Below are 15745 nucleotides of genomic sequence, written 5' to 3' on the forward strand. Positions count from 1 at the left end.
GAATTGCTGGCTACTCTTGTTATCTACTAGATCCTACGAAGTCATTCGTATTGCAATAGGGGTTTTTTCAAGTAAAGAAAATTAAAATGTAACGGCCCCATCTCGAATGGAATACAATTTCAGTCTAAAAGTCAAGTCAAGTCTTGTCTCGTCTGGAGAATCTAAATACACAGAAAGATACTGCCTCTAACTCTGGCTAAATGTTGTGAAACTCTGTTGACACTCTCAAATGTAGAACGAAATGGTCTTATTTTTGAATGTGCTCATAGGTAGTGCTCTCAGCTGTATTTCTTGGTGATGTGTACCAGGAGAGCGCCCTCTGTTGGTGCTCCAGTACTGTCATTCAGGTGAATGATCCGATAGCCCTCTTGGAGTCGATCTAGTCGAATGCACGCCCATGCGGCCAGCGCGTTGTGCATCCATTCGTTGTCCTTGATTTTGAATCTGTCTGCAGTTAGCAAGTGCACATGCAGCTACTTTGGGATATAGAAAAGTAACTCACCGAACAAATGTCAATTCATCGAGGAAGCCTGAGACGGTCGCAAACTCCATCTTCTGACTGCCAAAATCGGGGTTCACGCCGGTGACACTCTTCGTGCAATGTTTGTAACCGGTCTTTTCAGATTCAGTGTCGTCCTCAGATGCGGCGAAGCTGTCATCTGGTGTCTCCACGTGCAGGAGACACGTCACGAAGGGGTAAAATTTGTTTTCGTTGGTGTGGCCAGCGGGCAGTGGGATGTTCTGGCCAGCCAGGAACTCAATGGTCAGATCCAGTCGGCGAGGTTCGATAATTCCAGGCTGTGAATCGGAGCCGCGATATCCTGGAGGCTTGAGCACCCAACCTTGTTCCCCTGCGAACATGCCTGAATTGAGCATCATTGCTTTGTCAAAGTTCTGCCAGTTCAGAGCAACCATCTGGGCACCACGCCGCCAGAAGAAGGTCGGATCCATGTTGGAGGAGTCGACTCGCAAGCCATTGGGATAGACGCGCATGAAGAAGTGCCGGTTGTGCTCGAACAACGCGTCGCCATCGGTGGCATGTGCTTCTCGAACGGCTTTCTCGGACAATGAGAACACATGGCTGGGAACCTTGGCCTCTGTTGTATGTCAGTCAGTGACGCAGTACATTACTGGTTGATATGCATCCGAGTGAACTACAACATACCTGGCTGTGCAAAGTTGTTAAAGTGGAATCCCTTGGTGAATACGGCCAGTTTACTGAGCGCCTGCAGGATCTTGGAGGGCTTGTGTGGAGCTGCAGTGGTGGACTCCGGAGTTTGAGGAGTCTTGGAAGCCTCATCCGGACTCGTGGGACTTTTCTGTTGCTTCAAAGCCTCCATGTGCTGGGTATAAACTGCCTTCTCCTTGGCTTCACGGTCTCCACCTTCGTCTACGGATTCGACGTGCTTCACCTTGATCAGGATCTTCCTCTTCAGATCCTTAAGAGGCGGCGGCGGGACCGTGCCAGCTTCGAGTTCAGGCGTCACCTCGACCAACATCCCCTTCCATGCTTCTTCCATGATCTCGACCATTGTCTGCTGCTGTTCCAGGCAGGCATGTACTTCCAAACTAACAATGACTGGAAGGTCGCTTGCAACAAATGCGCTGTCCCGGATCGCATAGCAGACTTCGCGAAAGCTGGTCTCCCTAGTAAGCGTGTGACCATGCAACACTCGTGGCTCTGGTTTACCAGGAACCGGGATCGCGCTACCAGACGCCTTGCTTTCGCCAGAGCTTCCACTGCTCGTGGACGGCTTGTGATGCCCCAGCAAGCCTTCTAATTTGCCAACCTCCTGGGAAAGGGCGCGCAGATGACGGTGGTTCTCAGTCATCTTCTTCAACTTTTCCCTCTTGGATCCGCGACGGGGTTTACAAGAACTGATCTTCTCATCGTCGGAGCTGTTGCTGCCACTAGTGGCACTGCTGTCGCCAGTTTCTTGGGAGCTTTCACCCTCCGCTTTCCCATCCCAGACGTCAATCTCGACGGATCTGCACCCACTGAGTAGGACCTGAGATGATCAGCTGTTGCTATCACAAATCCTGGGGAACTAGAAGAGTCATCGATGGGAGAGTTGGGCATAACAAGGCCATGAGACCTTATTGGTCTTGTTTCAGCATCTTCTGCTCTCAACGCATTCAAATTACGATGAAGAACCAGCCATACTGCACCCCACCCTTCAACAGCGAAGATAGCTCCACTAGTGGATGTTGATGTCGGAAAGAACATACATTGGTATAAGCACTTGCTTTCGATTCACTGTACAGCTGGTTTCCAGTCAAGTACGTATTGTGACTAGTGGAGATGAAATAGTCCGTAATTGGCGCCGAGAGATCCATCTGGGTAGCAGCTCGCATTGCAGAGGCCTCTGGGCTTGCCAAATACTCGTAGAAGGCAGCCAGGGTCGCTAGTGGAGCTGGGTGCTCTTTGGTGGTTGACCCTTGGCCCGTTGGTTCACGCTGGACCTCAGTCAAGAAGTTAGGCTGGTTCATAGATGTCAACGAGCTGTAGATCTTGTCTATGTAGTTGAGCATGGATGGCGCAAAGGGAAGTGTGATCTTCTGCGTGGACAGGGAAGAGTCCATGGTGATGCGACTGGTCTGGGCAGTGAGTTCGTCCATGGTTCCGACAAGAGCAAGGTATGTGTTTCACAGAACAAAACCGAGTGATAGAATAGTCTGTTGGGATAGAGAGATGTGTCGACTGGCCAAGTTACACGATGGTGGGGAGTGATAGTTATGGAGGGGCCTGATGATCGACACCGGCTGTGACACGGGTTCAGGGGGGATCGGAGAACAATTCCAGCTGTCCTCAGGATGGGTAGATGTTGGGCACCGCCGGGAATAAGCGGGTAGTGAGGCTAAAGATGAAAGGTAATCAAAGGGTTTGGATTCTCTATAAGTAGTAGCGATGAGGTTAACGATAATGAAGTGGAAAGAAAGAAAGAAAGATGGAGAAGGGGAAGAGAGGTGTTGTTTCGTTGTTGGCTGAGTTTTAACCAGCTCCACATCCGCGTGGACACTTGGACGGGCTCGTTGGCGGTGACTGTATCATCTGCAACACTTCATAGGCTGCTGAGCTGGTGGAGGAGAGTGGGAGAGGCTGAGATGGATCCTGGCCTGTTCCGATTCAGGGGTTCCCAGGCATACATACTCTCTCGTAGTCCCCAGGCAGTGACAAGTTGCTGGGAAGGTGAGTGATTCCAATTCAATTCCACTGCGGGGCAGGCCTTGTCAATTTGTTGGAATGAAGTCAAGTGCAAAACACGAGATCGCTCTCTTCTTGCCTTTCGCTGTGGATATCATCTCTGAGGTAAGCCGAGCGCAAGTTCAACGCTGGGCAGCGATGAAAGCGAAGCTGCGTCACGCCGGAAGAACAGAACAGAACAAAGCCATTCATCAGTCCTTCTCCAAGAATTCTATGGATCGGTGATGTCATCAATATCCTGCCTCAGGTACCAGAGCTTACTATATCCGTTCGGGACCAGATAATCTTTCTTTCTACTTCCAACATTGTGTCCCAGACAGTCAAGTCAACATGATGAGGCAGAAGATCGATTAAGCTTGTCCCCTGAATAAGATCGGATCTAACCAACGGGTGCATCTTGAGATCTCCACAGTCCATAAGGCTGAGATCGAAATTTCCCCCACCCCGCTTCCGGTTAAGCTGCAAAAAAAAATACATGCGACCGTGGTCCGCATATGCCACAACTTATTGATGGGTCAAAATTTTTGACCACAACTACTGATCCAGGTACCAGATATTATCCCATATAACCTTTCTACTCGATGCTGGACTCTTACCAGTAATCCCGGCAACAGTGGAGCCTGCCTCTGACGCATTACCTCGGCTGGCCGCTGTATTTCCCTCCCGGCGTTGAGTTTCTGGAGCTCTATCGAGATTTCTAGCAACCGCCTACGTACAATCTACCTTGTCGCGAATGCTGGGGTCATCGGATCAGTGCTCAATCCTAGCGCTGAATAAATCTGAAGTCTGTATGCGCTTTTGATAGCGTCCCATAGGAACACTGTCTAAGATTTGGAGACAAACAAGGAGAGAGACGCTTCAAGACAGGCTGACCGTGGTTGTAATCTCAATTACGGTCAAGTGTTAAGACATACACAGGCCATGGATCCTGGTAATCATATGCGACTCTGATGACAGATGAGTCCTTGGATGTCTGGGTTTAGTACTGATTGACAAAATCCAAGGTGGAAAGAGGTCGTAAGTCTCAGTTGTATGTCGAAAGTAAAGTCCATTCAGCGCCTGATCTGGTGAATCAATATGAGTACAAGTCGCATAGAATACATTGAACATATCCCACAAAAGCATTTCTACACTCGTCAGCCACCACCACTGTACATAGCCAACATGTTGCAACCCCATCCAGCAAAGACCTCCCCCCAAGCAAATCGCCAATTGCTGCAAAGAATTTAGAGACCGCGCAAGAAGTTGTCCTCCCGGATACCCTTTCTCCGCGCCTCTCTGGCACTCCGTCTGATTTCGGTACGCTTGTCGAGACTCTCGGCAGCCGCTTCGAGCACGTCCGCGGGGATAGCATCGGCGTTGTATGCAGCAGGGGTAATATCGGTAGCGTGATGGTGGATGGGGATCTGGGGAGGCAGGGTCGCGGCACGAGCGGCCATCTTCTTCTCGTAGCGCTTGCGCTGCTTCTTGTTCAAGGCTATAGGATAACAAAATTAGCGGACCATCACACGGAAACAACACTACTCTATCAATGACGGGCTCCATACTGCTGGGGTCAACACCGCCCGTTGCGGTCTTGTTCTTCTTGGAGTCGTCCAACAACGACCACAGCCATTCGGGGTATTCCGCATCCTCCAGGGCCACAACGTCGGGCTTGTTCTTAAAGTAGTTGAGTCCGTTCATCTTCTGGCCAGCAGCGCAAGAGCTCGGGGGACGTTCCACGGCAGCCTTCTTGGGCTTCTCGGGGTTGACATCAGCGTGAACACCCTCCGGGGTGCTCAATGGTTGGGACACGCCAGGGGTGGCGGACGACACGGCCGACGGGATCGTGATATCGGCACCGGCAGGCTGACGAGGGGTGGGCGGAGGGGGAGTAGCCGATACGGTAGGCTTTCCATCACTGTAGTTGCGGAATTGGCTTCGCTGAATGGGAAATTGGCGTGCGCGTGACGGGATAGACAGCGTAACGGTCTGGGGCTGCTGTAGCCGGGACAAGATACCAGTGCGGCACCGTTGGCAGATCATTGTGGCGTGCTTGTGTTGTTTTGTGAAGAATGGGGTATAATTGAAATAAATCGAAATGACTGCCGCGGTCAAGTCCCAGCCAGCTTTTGAATCAGGGTAGTGCTGGAGATCAAAGTATGATGGCCGACGCGGAGCAGTTGTCGAGAAAACTGCGGCGGGAATTTGATGCCAAGCCGGAGGTACGGTCACGTGCTCATGCTGTGTAGGACCACATTCACCTGTTGCCCACGCTTATACTGTCTCCTGTGACCTCTCTTTTTCCGAAAATAACTAGCGAATACAAGTCTGGGAGATATGATCAATACAAAATTGGGCAAGCGGGCACTTCAAGTCAAAGGTGTCACAGATGCCACTGCGCGTGCTCCGGTCATGAGTGAAGTATCACGTGATCCGAATGGATATGCTGAGAGATTCACGTCAAGAATGTCTTCATGGTTCTACTTTAGGAGATTAGCTGACCGCAAGTAAAAGATCGCATAGATTATTTGATTTCTGCTTTTAGATGGGTGGAGCGTCTTGTATTCCAAATTTGCCTCAGCATTTTGTTCGCATGATATTGCTAATATTACGAGAAAATCAAACATCACGTGGCTTCAAGGTGTGCCAAAGGTGAATACAACAATCTTTGAAGAAGTTGTGACCATTTATCTGGGGGACGAATTCATATTAGCTTCGTTTTGGACTATAGCAAAGACACTCGATTGAGAAACCATCTATTGTACCTGTTCCTGAAGGTCTCTATCACGTGATATTGATTCCGAATAGTGAGGCCTGAGGCAACAAGTATCCGATGTGAATAGTTTACAATTACCCGTTTGGGAAACAAGCTCAGCTTCTGGTTATGCCTTTAGTACTCCCCGTGGGAATCGTAGAAGAATTCTGTTTTGCATCATTCTCTGACTGCAATTCCACAATTTCAGGCCTTATATCTGCGTGTAAACAATGCATCTACGCTGTACTTTTGAGAGAGCAGTATGCATATATATATTGACTTCCGTTAGCCCTCAATACCTCCAGACCTTCAACTTAATACCCGGGTTCTCTGGCTCCATTGTTGAACCAGAAAATATCATTCCGAATTAATCCCATCTGTGCTTGCATATCCAAGTATAAGATTCTCGAAATGATTGAAGATACCAAGTTCATGCTTGCTTCGGCATGATGAAGACATATACCAAGTAGTAACCACTCGGCTAGCAGACAGTCAACAAATCAGCACGTTATAATTTAGGGCATGGTGTTCGGCCTTAAGTAGGGTAGCAACTCACATTGAATAAATCTTTATGCATGTGTACAGGACTGACCCAATATGTCCTACTCTATTTACGTACATCTTTCCCTAATTTCAGTCGCATCTCCTATCATAGCAATACCGAGTCAGCAGCTTTTCGTGAACGATCAAGCCTATCAAAGCCTATTGTAAACCTCAGTTTGGCAATCGGACTACATGTTGTAGCAACACGGTCAACCCTGCCCTATACCGGATCATCAGATATATTTCAATGTTGGCGCCATTCCCGCTGCCTACCCCGTAGGCAGAAATATACCCCGGCCACTCGAGACGCAAAGAGATCCAGGCTCACAGAGCACTGCAGTAGTAGGTACATCATCGGTTTGTCTTCGAAAGCTTGTGCTATTCCACAAGTTCACGCATGCAGACTGCCCTTCAAACAGTGGCGTTGGATCAACGTCTGTGCACACATCAAACGGAGCATGCTACTGGTAGCTGCAGAATCGACTAAGGCAAGCTGCGCAATCACTCAATCATCCAGATATCGCTGTCTGACAGGGTGTTCGCGACTTGTTTGAACCTCTCATCAGCGCTAGTTGTCTCCTGTCTCTCTGCACGTATGACCCTCCATGCGGAATATTTAGCTCCTCAGCACCGGCGACTTTTGGGTTCGCTATTGCATATGCTTTTCTGTCTCCAAATCTATTCAGATAAATGATCTATTGGTAGACAAAGAAATGAATCGCTGATGAGTCGCAGAGGGGTAAGATGGTCAGCGTGACTAAGCTTCCTCCGGGACGCCTTCTTGTTTGATCTGTCTTTCGACACTCCCCCGCCTCTTACCTCTCGGATTTCATACTAGAGGGCCCTTGGGCTCAACTACATCTTGCACATCTTGGACAGTGCCATCACTTCTACCTTTAGAGTGACAGCTCATCCATGCTGCAAGCCTCCTGTAACCCGTCTTTACAGATGACAGTTTTCGATCAACCTATGCTGGGTGAGGCAATCTGAATCGCAATAATTAAGATGCTTACACTGAATTTACTAACATGAGTGATTTGCTAGTTTGAATTACAAGAACAATAATGGCTTCAAAATGGGTTAAGAATGAGATTGTACAATGACACATACACTATGCATTATGGGGATGGACATAAGTGGGGGACCCGAATCTATCATGCAAAAACCACAGGGTACTATGAACCTGCCGAGATTCCAAAGTGCAACGAAAGCGAAATGGATATAAGAAAAACAATAATGCTGTCAGGACTGGAGCCTGATTTTGGGCTCCCCCTGAAGAGAGGAAGAGACATGGGAAGAAGATATAATCACGCCAAGCGCCAATGATGAACAGAAAACAAGCATACGGCCTAAGAGGACAGACCGCTAACATTGAGGAAATTGCATAAGCTCACGCAAGCATCCTTCAGGGACTTTTCGGTCTTCCACTCAAGCTCGTCCTGCGACCTTGTGGCCACAGCGACACAGGAGCCAACATCGCCAGCGCGGCGACCAGCAGCCTTTCTCGGGATAGGCTTGGAAGACACTGCTTCCATTGTGTTGACCACTTCCATCACGGAGTGGCCTCGGCCGGTTCCCAGGTTGAAGGTACGGAAGTTCTCAACGAGCTTTCCACCGTTGGCGGCGTTGAGTGCAGCAATGTGCCCCCTAGCAAGATCGGTGACATGGATGAAGTCGCGAACTGCAGTGCCATCTTCGGTGTCCCAGTCGGTGCCAAACATCTGCAGCTCCTTATACTGTCCGGTCATAACCTTTACGACAACCGGGAGAAGGTTCGTGGGCGTCTGCCTGGGATCCTCTCCAAGGAGCCCAGACTCGTCACATCCTATAGGGTTGAAATAGCGTAGAGCTACAATGGTCCATTCTGGATCAGAGGCGGCAAGGTCCGCTAATATCGCTTCACAGATCCATTTGGTGCGCCCATACGGGTTCGTAATACCCGTGCAACCAGGCCTGACGGTTTGCTCCTGACCGTCTTGATCACTGTAGACCTCTTCTTTATGGACACAGAGTTCTTCCTTCAAGGGAAGACCAGATGTTGCCAAGGTTCCGTACACGGTGGCGGAGGAGGAGAAGATGAAAGTTTTGATGCCAAATTCTCCCAAAGTCGTGGCAAAGTCGATGAGGCCACTAACATTGTTCGCGTAATACTTCAAAGGATTCTTGATACTCTCTTCCACGGCCTTATAAGCGGCAAAGTGAATGACGCCTCCAATCCTGGACTTGGGAGTACCCCATCTGGATTGGATCTGATACTGCTCAAGAAGGCCTCTAAGAGCAGCAACATCCCGGAAATCATGGGCGTGGAGCTGCAACGACGGCATGCACGTCCCCTGCTCGTCATGGTACTTTGCCGCCAGTTGCCTGATGCGGTCGAAGACACTCTGGAAAGAGTTGCTGAGATTGTCGATCACAATTACATTATAGCCGGCCTTGAGTAGCTCCAATGTTGTGTGACTGCCGATGAACCCGAGACCCCCTGTGACGAGGATGTACTGATCGAGGGGAAAGTTGCGCAGCAATTCTTCCAGGTTGCCATCAAACAACACGGAAGATTGCGTCGCCGGAGTGTCCACACAACCAGGGGAGCAAGGCTCCACAGGAGTGCTTGCATCGGACTGTCGAGGGCTCTCCATAACTGATAGGGTCGAAGGATGAGGCACCGTTTGGGGGCGATGCGGACAAGAAACACTTGGACAAACAAGAACAAGGAAACGAAAGAAAGATATTATTCTCCCCACGAGAATTTAACGACCGCAGGTGACTCGGCTTTGAACGGGATACCCAAAGAAAGGAGTTTCCCAAATCTTATATTTTTCCTCAAAACGAGCAACAGGCCCTCCCACTTGCGCGCCGATGTAACCGCTGTCTCTGGCCCGCTAGGTCAGGCGAAGATATCGTGATCCGTGACTTGCTTATTTACAACGAATCATAACCAGAATAAGCGAATGGATGCAGTAAAATGCAAAACCGGCGACAAAAAGAAATATATGGAAGGCTGGCTTCTGAAAAAAGACGAAAAGGCACAGGGAAAAGGAAAGAATGGAAAAAGAAACGAGCGAAACTAGAAGGAGAAAAAGCAAATATAAAGAGAGTGGACGATGTTGTCAGCGGTTGCTGCTTCGGTATGAGAACGGGGCCTAGAAGGCTTACTGGGTCATCGAAAACGGATTTCGCCTCCGCTGGGGGGTAGGCATCGAACGAACTCTGGTCGCCTCCACTGGAGCTGCAGGATGTACAATTGGTACGAGAAGGCGCTCTCGACCAGGGAAAAGAGAAATTGTTCTCTCCAGCTAATCCGAGACCTGATGCATGGTCGAAACCCTGCCCCGCTCTATTTTGGGCGCGCCGCATCCATACTCTTACTTTCGACTTTTTTTTTAATTTTCCACTGCCCTCCTTACAATTGTTTAACCTCGCATTATCCAACAGCGAACAGGCTTGGAAACGCTGATGACTACTTAATTGTTAGTCTCCCGGCCGACTCTGGTCCAAATCCGCTATGGCCAAAGGGAGCCCACTTGCTAGCTCGTTTCGACCCCCCGAAATTTGGCGCGCACGGTTTCGAATTACATCGTTAGCTTCTCAAAGCCAGCAGAATGGGGCAAGGGGAACACGTGAGAGACCGGCGCTGCCTGCAAAGTCGGCGCTCGCGACTCATTCTGGCAATCCTTGTATTCATTGCCCTTCTCGCCGTCGTCATACCACCAGCAGTGGTGTTGACCCTACACAAATTCACCATGGGCCCTAAAGCGTCAATTTTCGTACCGCTCTACGTCTACCCTGCACCGGGAGCATGGGATCCCTTAGAGAAGGTGTAGGTGCTACTTTTCCTTTTGTTGTCCCCTTCCCCATATCTCAACAAGCCCTCGCCAAATGTTAAACCCCCTCCCCCTTCCCCTTCCCCCCGCCAACCACATTGTACTCTCAGTCCATGCCCACGCTATCTGTCAGCCACCGGATGTCCCGCGGCACGATACAAGTAACCCTGATGTACGAAGGACGCAGCTGAACGCCACAGGATCTCTTCTCATCCCGATGTCAACTTCACCGTCGTGGTCAATCCTGGTAGTGGTCCAGGGCCCAACGCCTTGCCCGATGGCAATTACACACGAGAGATACCCAAGCTGGCATCTTATGGCAATGTGCGCCTCCTGGGCTATGTTGCTACCACGTACGCGCAGCGCAACTTCTCGTTGGTGCGGCGGGACATTGAGACCTATGCGGCGTGGCCGACCAACAGTTCGAACCCCAATCTAGCGGTTCGGGGTATATTTTTCGACGAAACCCCCCAGCAATACGAAAACAATACCTTGGCCTACCTCCAAGATCTGACTGCTGTCGTGAGGACGACCGCCGGCCTGGGTCCGGACCATTATGTACGTGCAGAAGTCTCTCCCGTATTTTCATTATTTCATTACTAGTGGTAACGCCGGGTAATTTACACGATTACCAAACTTCGGCAGCTGGCATTTCCGCCCACTGGATCATTGCCTTTTGCTGCCCCCTCAATGCATGGTCCTTTTTTACTTTTTTTGGAGCTTCTGTTCTCTGGCGCCTGTTCCTGCCGACCATTCTAACTCAGAGCCGTCGTTTGGATCGTCCGGATAGATCTGGATGGACGCCCACCATTGGCCAGAGTTTTCCATGCTAACGAGACCCCCTCAACCAGGTCGTCCACAATCCCGGCACGATTCCTGATGCCCGCTACTTGCCGACGGCTGATTCGACTGTGGTCTTTGAGGCAACCTACGAGACGTTCTTGGAGCGTCAAGGGGCTAAGCTGTTTAAGGAGATCCCGAATTGTACTCGCAGCCAGCTGTGCGCCGTGGTCCACTCGGTGCCGGACAGCGTGGAAGGGCACAAATTCCGAGACCTGGTGAAGCAAGTGCGCAAGGTCGCAGATGAGATTTTCATCACTCATCTGGATACAGATTATTATGCGAGCTTTGGAAGCCAATGGGAGGAATTTGTGGAACTAATGGCACGATCGTGAGGTGGCAGATGCCTGGTGCATATTATTTCTTGGTATATACAGTATTTATGACGTATACGATAAAAGATGTGATTATTGAAGTGAAAGGGATGAGAGGACTTTTTCGTCCAACTTGTATCCAATGGTTGCAGACGATGACACCAGTGTAACTGAATTCGGGATCTATTGCGCCAATTCCAAGGCATTCCTCCAGAGGTTTAGCTCAGGCAGAAACAAAGAAGCTAACTAACTAACTAGCTCCGAGACTTCTAAACCCAGTGGTAGACTATCTTCTTTTCCATCTTCCAAGGAAAGATACATCCATTTCCCCCTCTTCAAACAAGGTACATGGTTAGTTTCCTTTACAACACATCCATAGTGGGGCCATTACCCACCCGTAAATTTCATTCTCCGCGGTCCCCGATCCGATTCAGAGCCACTACCGAATTCCAGCCCCACTGACCAAACCAGTCCAGAAAAGTCTGCCATTGCCCACCTTGTATCATGGTCAAACAGGGCTAACCACGAGTCAGAGGTAAGTGGATATGGATGATCTCATCGGTTAGATCATTAGCTTTTTCCTTTCTTTTCCTTCTTTTTATGTTTTATTCTATTCTATTTTATTTTATTTATTTATTTATTTATTTATTTATTTATTTATTTTTGGTTCGGATGAGGTAGGGATTGATAGTTGGATGAGTTGTGGTAAGTAGGTACAATGCATGCTGCATGCTGCATAAAGATGTGTAATTAGGTACATGAGTAGATAGGTAAGGTTCATGGAAGACTGAGTATTCCGAATCTCTGGGATCATTAGGTAATTACTATGCCAGTCGTATATGATCGTGATAAAATTGATTAGGTGCTTCTTCTATACGAAGAGTGGCATGAGATGATATGAGATGTTTTCTACATGCGCACAGTAAGAAAAAAGAAATACTAAGGAAGCAACAGATGATCAGACCTCCGGGCTAACTTGCTGCATGTCTTGGATCATCTACTAATAGGAATTGATCTCTCCTCGAGGCAAGTGGCATGGCATGGCATGGCATGGTTAGGGCTTGGAGGACCCTACCTACCGACATCCTTCCTTCGTATTCGGTAGATAGCTACGGGGTATATTATTACCTATCATTTGAGAGTTACCTAGTTGGTTAAGATGGATGCTACTGTAGGTATGTGATCAGTAGCAGGAAGAAGAAGGAATAAGAATGGATGGATGTATGCATTGATTGAGTTTTTCCGAGACCTGCATCACTAACAGACATCTGATTGATCCATCCATCCATCCATCTCTATCTGTCGGGACTTCGGATTCCGTAGGATGTATGTCCCGCTTCTAGTTGGTGTCTAGTGATAGTAGTGATGTTTCACGTAAACATAAAAAATGGTAAAAATAACTCCATGCTGTCACACCGTCATCTAAGTAAGGTATGTTATGTATGTATGTATGTATGTTGTCGGATTACTCCGTTCCCATCATCATTATCTTCGTTTCAATGGAATAAACAGATATGTTTACTATGTATGTATGTATGTATGTGGACGCCATGGGTGCACCGCATAATAACATACACATACATATCAAGTGCCCTGCATATTGTGGCTGAATCTCCTCGCGCTGGGAGGGGCCAGAAATGTTCCGTTCGCGGGTCTTGGAAAACTGCACCCCCGTCCCCCCTGTCCCGTTCCCCCTGCCCCCTTGTCAGACATACATGTTATGTTTAGGTTATTTTTGGATCGATCGGTTGGGCTTGAGGGGAGGGGGGGGGTTGGGTAGAAGTTGGATTTTTGATTACTACATGTGTAGATTAATTGTATGATATGTTGATGATGAGATGAGATGAGATGAGTGCGATGGGTTGGGTGCATTGGTACTGTAGGTATGTATTACTTGGCAGGGTTGCCACTGGCTCATTACACAGATACTATCTACTACCACAACTTACTGGTTAATACATGATCTGGTAGGATGACTCTCGTTACATCGCATCCGGAGTTAAGTTTCCTTCCCAGTAATAGCAACTCTCTACTTCCTACGTAAACTGTCACACTTCCGCATAATTCATCATCCTCTATTTCTTTGTATAGGTCTCATGAGAAAAATCCAGCTACCACGTTTCACCCCCTCTAATTAAACCCTAAACAACTAGACGTAAAGCAATGTCAACATGACAGTAATAAAGAGTGATCTCGGCTAAGCTCGACGATCGTCTGTCAGCCATGTCGATCGATGAGCATTGAGTTTTAGTGGGGTTACTAAACCCTCACTAACACCCTAGTCCTCTTCTCTAGCACGAACTTCGACCCTTCCATAAGGTAACACAAACTGCCCACGGCAGGGAATGGATTGATTATGATCGGTCGGAGATAGTTTCTACAAGCGGAGCGAGTCGATAACATGGATTGAATGCTGTGTATCTTGATGTTGATTTCACTGCATAGAAATGATTGATGGATGACCGGGTCATTCATGATACATTCCTCTTCCCGCACGGAGAAATATATATCAGAATACTACTCTCCTACAAAATGGTATGATTGTAACAGAGCGAGCACTCTATTAGAAGTAGGTAGTGGGGTTCAGAGTCATGAGCCGCCAAAAGTAGAATCGATATTACTATTATTGCTTCAGCTGTCAGGTTTCCCGAGATTAAGGGATCATCTATCTAGATGAATCAGGGAAGCGGGAACTGCGGTTGTTTGAGATATTACTATCTTAGGAGTCCGTATACTACTAGGGTCTCTAAAATGTATTTCCGACACTACTTCCTGTCCACCTGTCTATCTACTTAGGGTAATGAACTAATCTATACTCTGTCATGTAGGTAATCTATCCGACACACTGTCATCGAATAAGCATATAATAGAGCGACATAAGTCTAATGCAATTAATATGAATGATGGCTTGAGTCAAGTAGCTTAAACTAAGCTACCCTAACATCTCAACATGCTACATTTGGAGTATCATATCATGCCATTGACTCTATTATTACCTACCTCCTAACTTGACACTTCAAGTAAGCCAGTCCATTCCCCAACCACTAACCAGCTAGTACAATGTAGTTAGTTAGCTGGTTAGTAATTTCTAGTGCTAACGCATGCATGCATGCATACAGCCCGCCTGCAGCTGTTCGTAGAAACAATCCCAATCAGAGCGCAGCGGTGACCAGAACGCCAAGACCACTCACTCACTCACTCACACTTCCATGTTCTTCCAGCCCAATATTCTGTAAGTAAGGTCAAGATTTGAAATCCGCCCTCGCTTGGATTTCAGCGCCTTACTCAAGTAGATTACACACGGAGGAGATCTAGAATCTTGACGGGTTGTTACCGAGCGCATTGACTTTCGTTCGTTGTTTATTTGCTCCCTTTTACTCACTAACCAACTCACTAATTATTTACCCAACTAGCCAGGAAAGGTCAACCACCGGTGGATAGTGTCAAGTAAGTGGGATGAACTATGCAGAGGAGGGAATTACCTCCGGCGCGAACTAAACCTCACCTACCTAACTAACGGAAGAACGCCGTCAAAAACATGGAAGGGATGAAAAGTGTGTGTGTGAACTGTGAAGCCACTAACTAAAGTAGCCTAACTAACCAAAGATGAGAATTGTTGAATGAGAATGGTTCCTGAATTTTCTTGCTGGGCCCCACAACACACCGCCCACCCGGCGATCTTTGGCCCAAATGGGGATTGGAAAGTGGGGAATGAGTGGAAAAAAGTCCGGTTCAGGAACCCGGCAAATCTCTACTCTTTTCTTTCCCACTCTTTTCTTCATCTTCTCCGGAACATGAACGGGTGGTGCTGCTAATCGGGAAAAGCAATGCCGTCGGCGAGATTCCTTTCTTTTTTCTTCTCCTTCCTGGCGCTAAGTGGGTGATGGTGAAGTTTATCTCTGGGAGGATCTGGATGAAGCAACTTTTCGTTTTCTTCTGTATTTTGACTTCCTGGTTGGCTGGTTTTGGTGTGTTTTATTTTGGTGGTATTTCTGCTTGCCTTGCGTCCTTCTGGTTGAATATTGTATCGGGGGCTGTTCCGTGTAACCCTTTCAGGTCGGTGTTTACACTGTTGTACTAGTCTTGACTTACGTAGAAGGCGGTCTGTGTTTGTAGTTGTCATGGCTATATCAGTTCCTGATAAGTCTGATCCCAAGGTTAAATCTTTGACAGATTAATCTATTTCTTTGTGAGCTAAAGGATGAAGGGAGGGGAAGGGGAAGGGGCAGAGGCGTTGAAAGTCAATTCAGCTTGACGACATCCAGGCACTGAATGATCCCACACA

General features: G+C 48.1%; 6 protein-coding genes across 6 annotated transcripts; 2 read left to right on the forward strand and 4 right to left on the reverse strand.

Annotated features, from left to right (window-relative positions):
- Positions 1-278: 278 nt before the first annotated feature.
- Positions 279-2619, reverse strand: BO85DRAFT_436313 (putative phosphoinositide-specific phospholipase C; the record flags this gene model as incomplete). The annotated part of the gene is made up of 4 exons (XM_025658570.1): positions 279-444; positions 503-1097; positions 1166-2009; positions 2230-2619. 4 exons carry the CDS (start codon positions 2617-2619, stop codon positions 279-281), a joined length of 1995 nt encoding a protein of 664 aa, XP_025518596.1.
- Positions 2620-4039: 1420 nt separating this feature from the next.
- On the reverse strand, positions 4040-5349 carry BO85DRAFT_416352 (mitochondrial 54S ribosomal protein mL54). Its single transcript, XM_025657728.1, has 2 exons — positions 4753-5349; positions 4040-4682 (listed from the first exon to the last, which is right to left on the reverse strand). Exons 1-2 carry the CDS (start codon positions 5228-5230, stop codon positions 4432-4434), a joined length of 729 nt encoding a protein of 242 aa, XP_025518597.1. The 5' UTR covers positions 5231-5349; the 3' UTR covers positions 4040-4431.
- A 1125-nt stretch (positions 5350-6474) lies between these two features.
- On the forward strand, positions 6475-7348 carry BO85DRAFT_235240 (uncharacterized protein). Its single transcript, XM_025654802.1, has 2 exons — positions 6475-7078; positions 7221-7348. Exon 1 carries the CDS (start codon positions 6518-6520, stop codon positions 7037-7039), a length of 522 nt encoding a protein of 173 aa, XP_025518598.1. The 5' UTR covers positions 6475-6517; the 3' UTR covers positions 7040-7078; positions 7221-7348.
- Positions 7349-7823: 475 nt separating this feature from the next.
- On the reverse strand, positions 7824-9263 carry BO85DRAFT_235166 (NAD-dependent epimerase/dehydratase family protein). Its single transcript, XM_025654801.1, has one exon. It carries the CDS (start codon positions 9119-9121, stop codon positions 7835-7837), a length of 1287 nt encoding a protein of 428 aa, XP_025518599.1. The 5' UTR covers positions 9122-9263; the 3' UTR covers positions 7824-7834.
- Positions 9264-10225: 962 nt separating this feature from the next.
- On the forward strand, positions 10226-11481 carry BO85DRAFT_485808 (spherulation-specific family 4 protein; the record flags this gene model as incomplete). The annotated part of the gene is made up of 3 exons (XM_025663343.1): positions 10226-10302; positions 10507-10864; positions 11158-11481. 3 exons carry the CDS (start codon positions 10226-10228, stop codon positions 11479-11481), a joined length of 759 nt encoding a protein of 252 aa, XP_025518600.1.
- A 503-nt stretch (positions 11482-11984) lies between these two features.
- Positions 11985-12304, reverse strand: BO85DRAFT_447243 (uncharacterized protein; the record flags this gene model as incomplete). Its single annotated transcript, XM_025659679.1, has 1 exon — positions 11985-12304. A coding segment is annotated over exon 1 (161 nt), but the record flags the coding sequence as incomplete, so codon positions are not given.
- Between the last annotated feature and the right edge of the window lie 3441 nt (positions 12305-15745).

Source organism: Aspergillus piperis (assembly GCF_003184755.1).
Source record: "Aspergillus piperis CBS 112811 unplaced genomic scaffold BO85scaffold_4, whole genome shotgun sequence".
NCBI lineage: Eukaryota > Fungi > Ascomycota > Eurotiomycetes > Eurotiales > Aspergillaceae > Aspergillus > Aspergillus piperis.

Excerpts from the sequence above, each read along its gene's own strand:
- BO85DRAFT_235166 (XM_025654801.1), bottom strand. The coding sequence starts at position 9,121 with ATGGAGAGCCCTCGACAGTCCGATGCAAGCACTCCTGTGGAGCCTTGC.
- BO85DRAFT_416352 (XM_025657728.1), bottom strand. The coding sequence starts at position 5,230 with ATGATCTGCCAACGGTGCCGCACTGGTATCTTGTCCCGGCTACAGCAG. Across the intron at positions 4,683-4,752 it reads GGGCGGTGTTGACCCCAGCA|CCTTGAACAAGAAGCAGCGC; the intron begins GTATGGAGCCCG and ends GTTATCCTATAG.
- BO85DRAFT_235240 (XM_025654802.1), top strand. The coding sequence starts at position 6,518 with ATGTGTACAGGACTGACCCAATATGTCCTACTCTATTTACGTACATCT.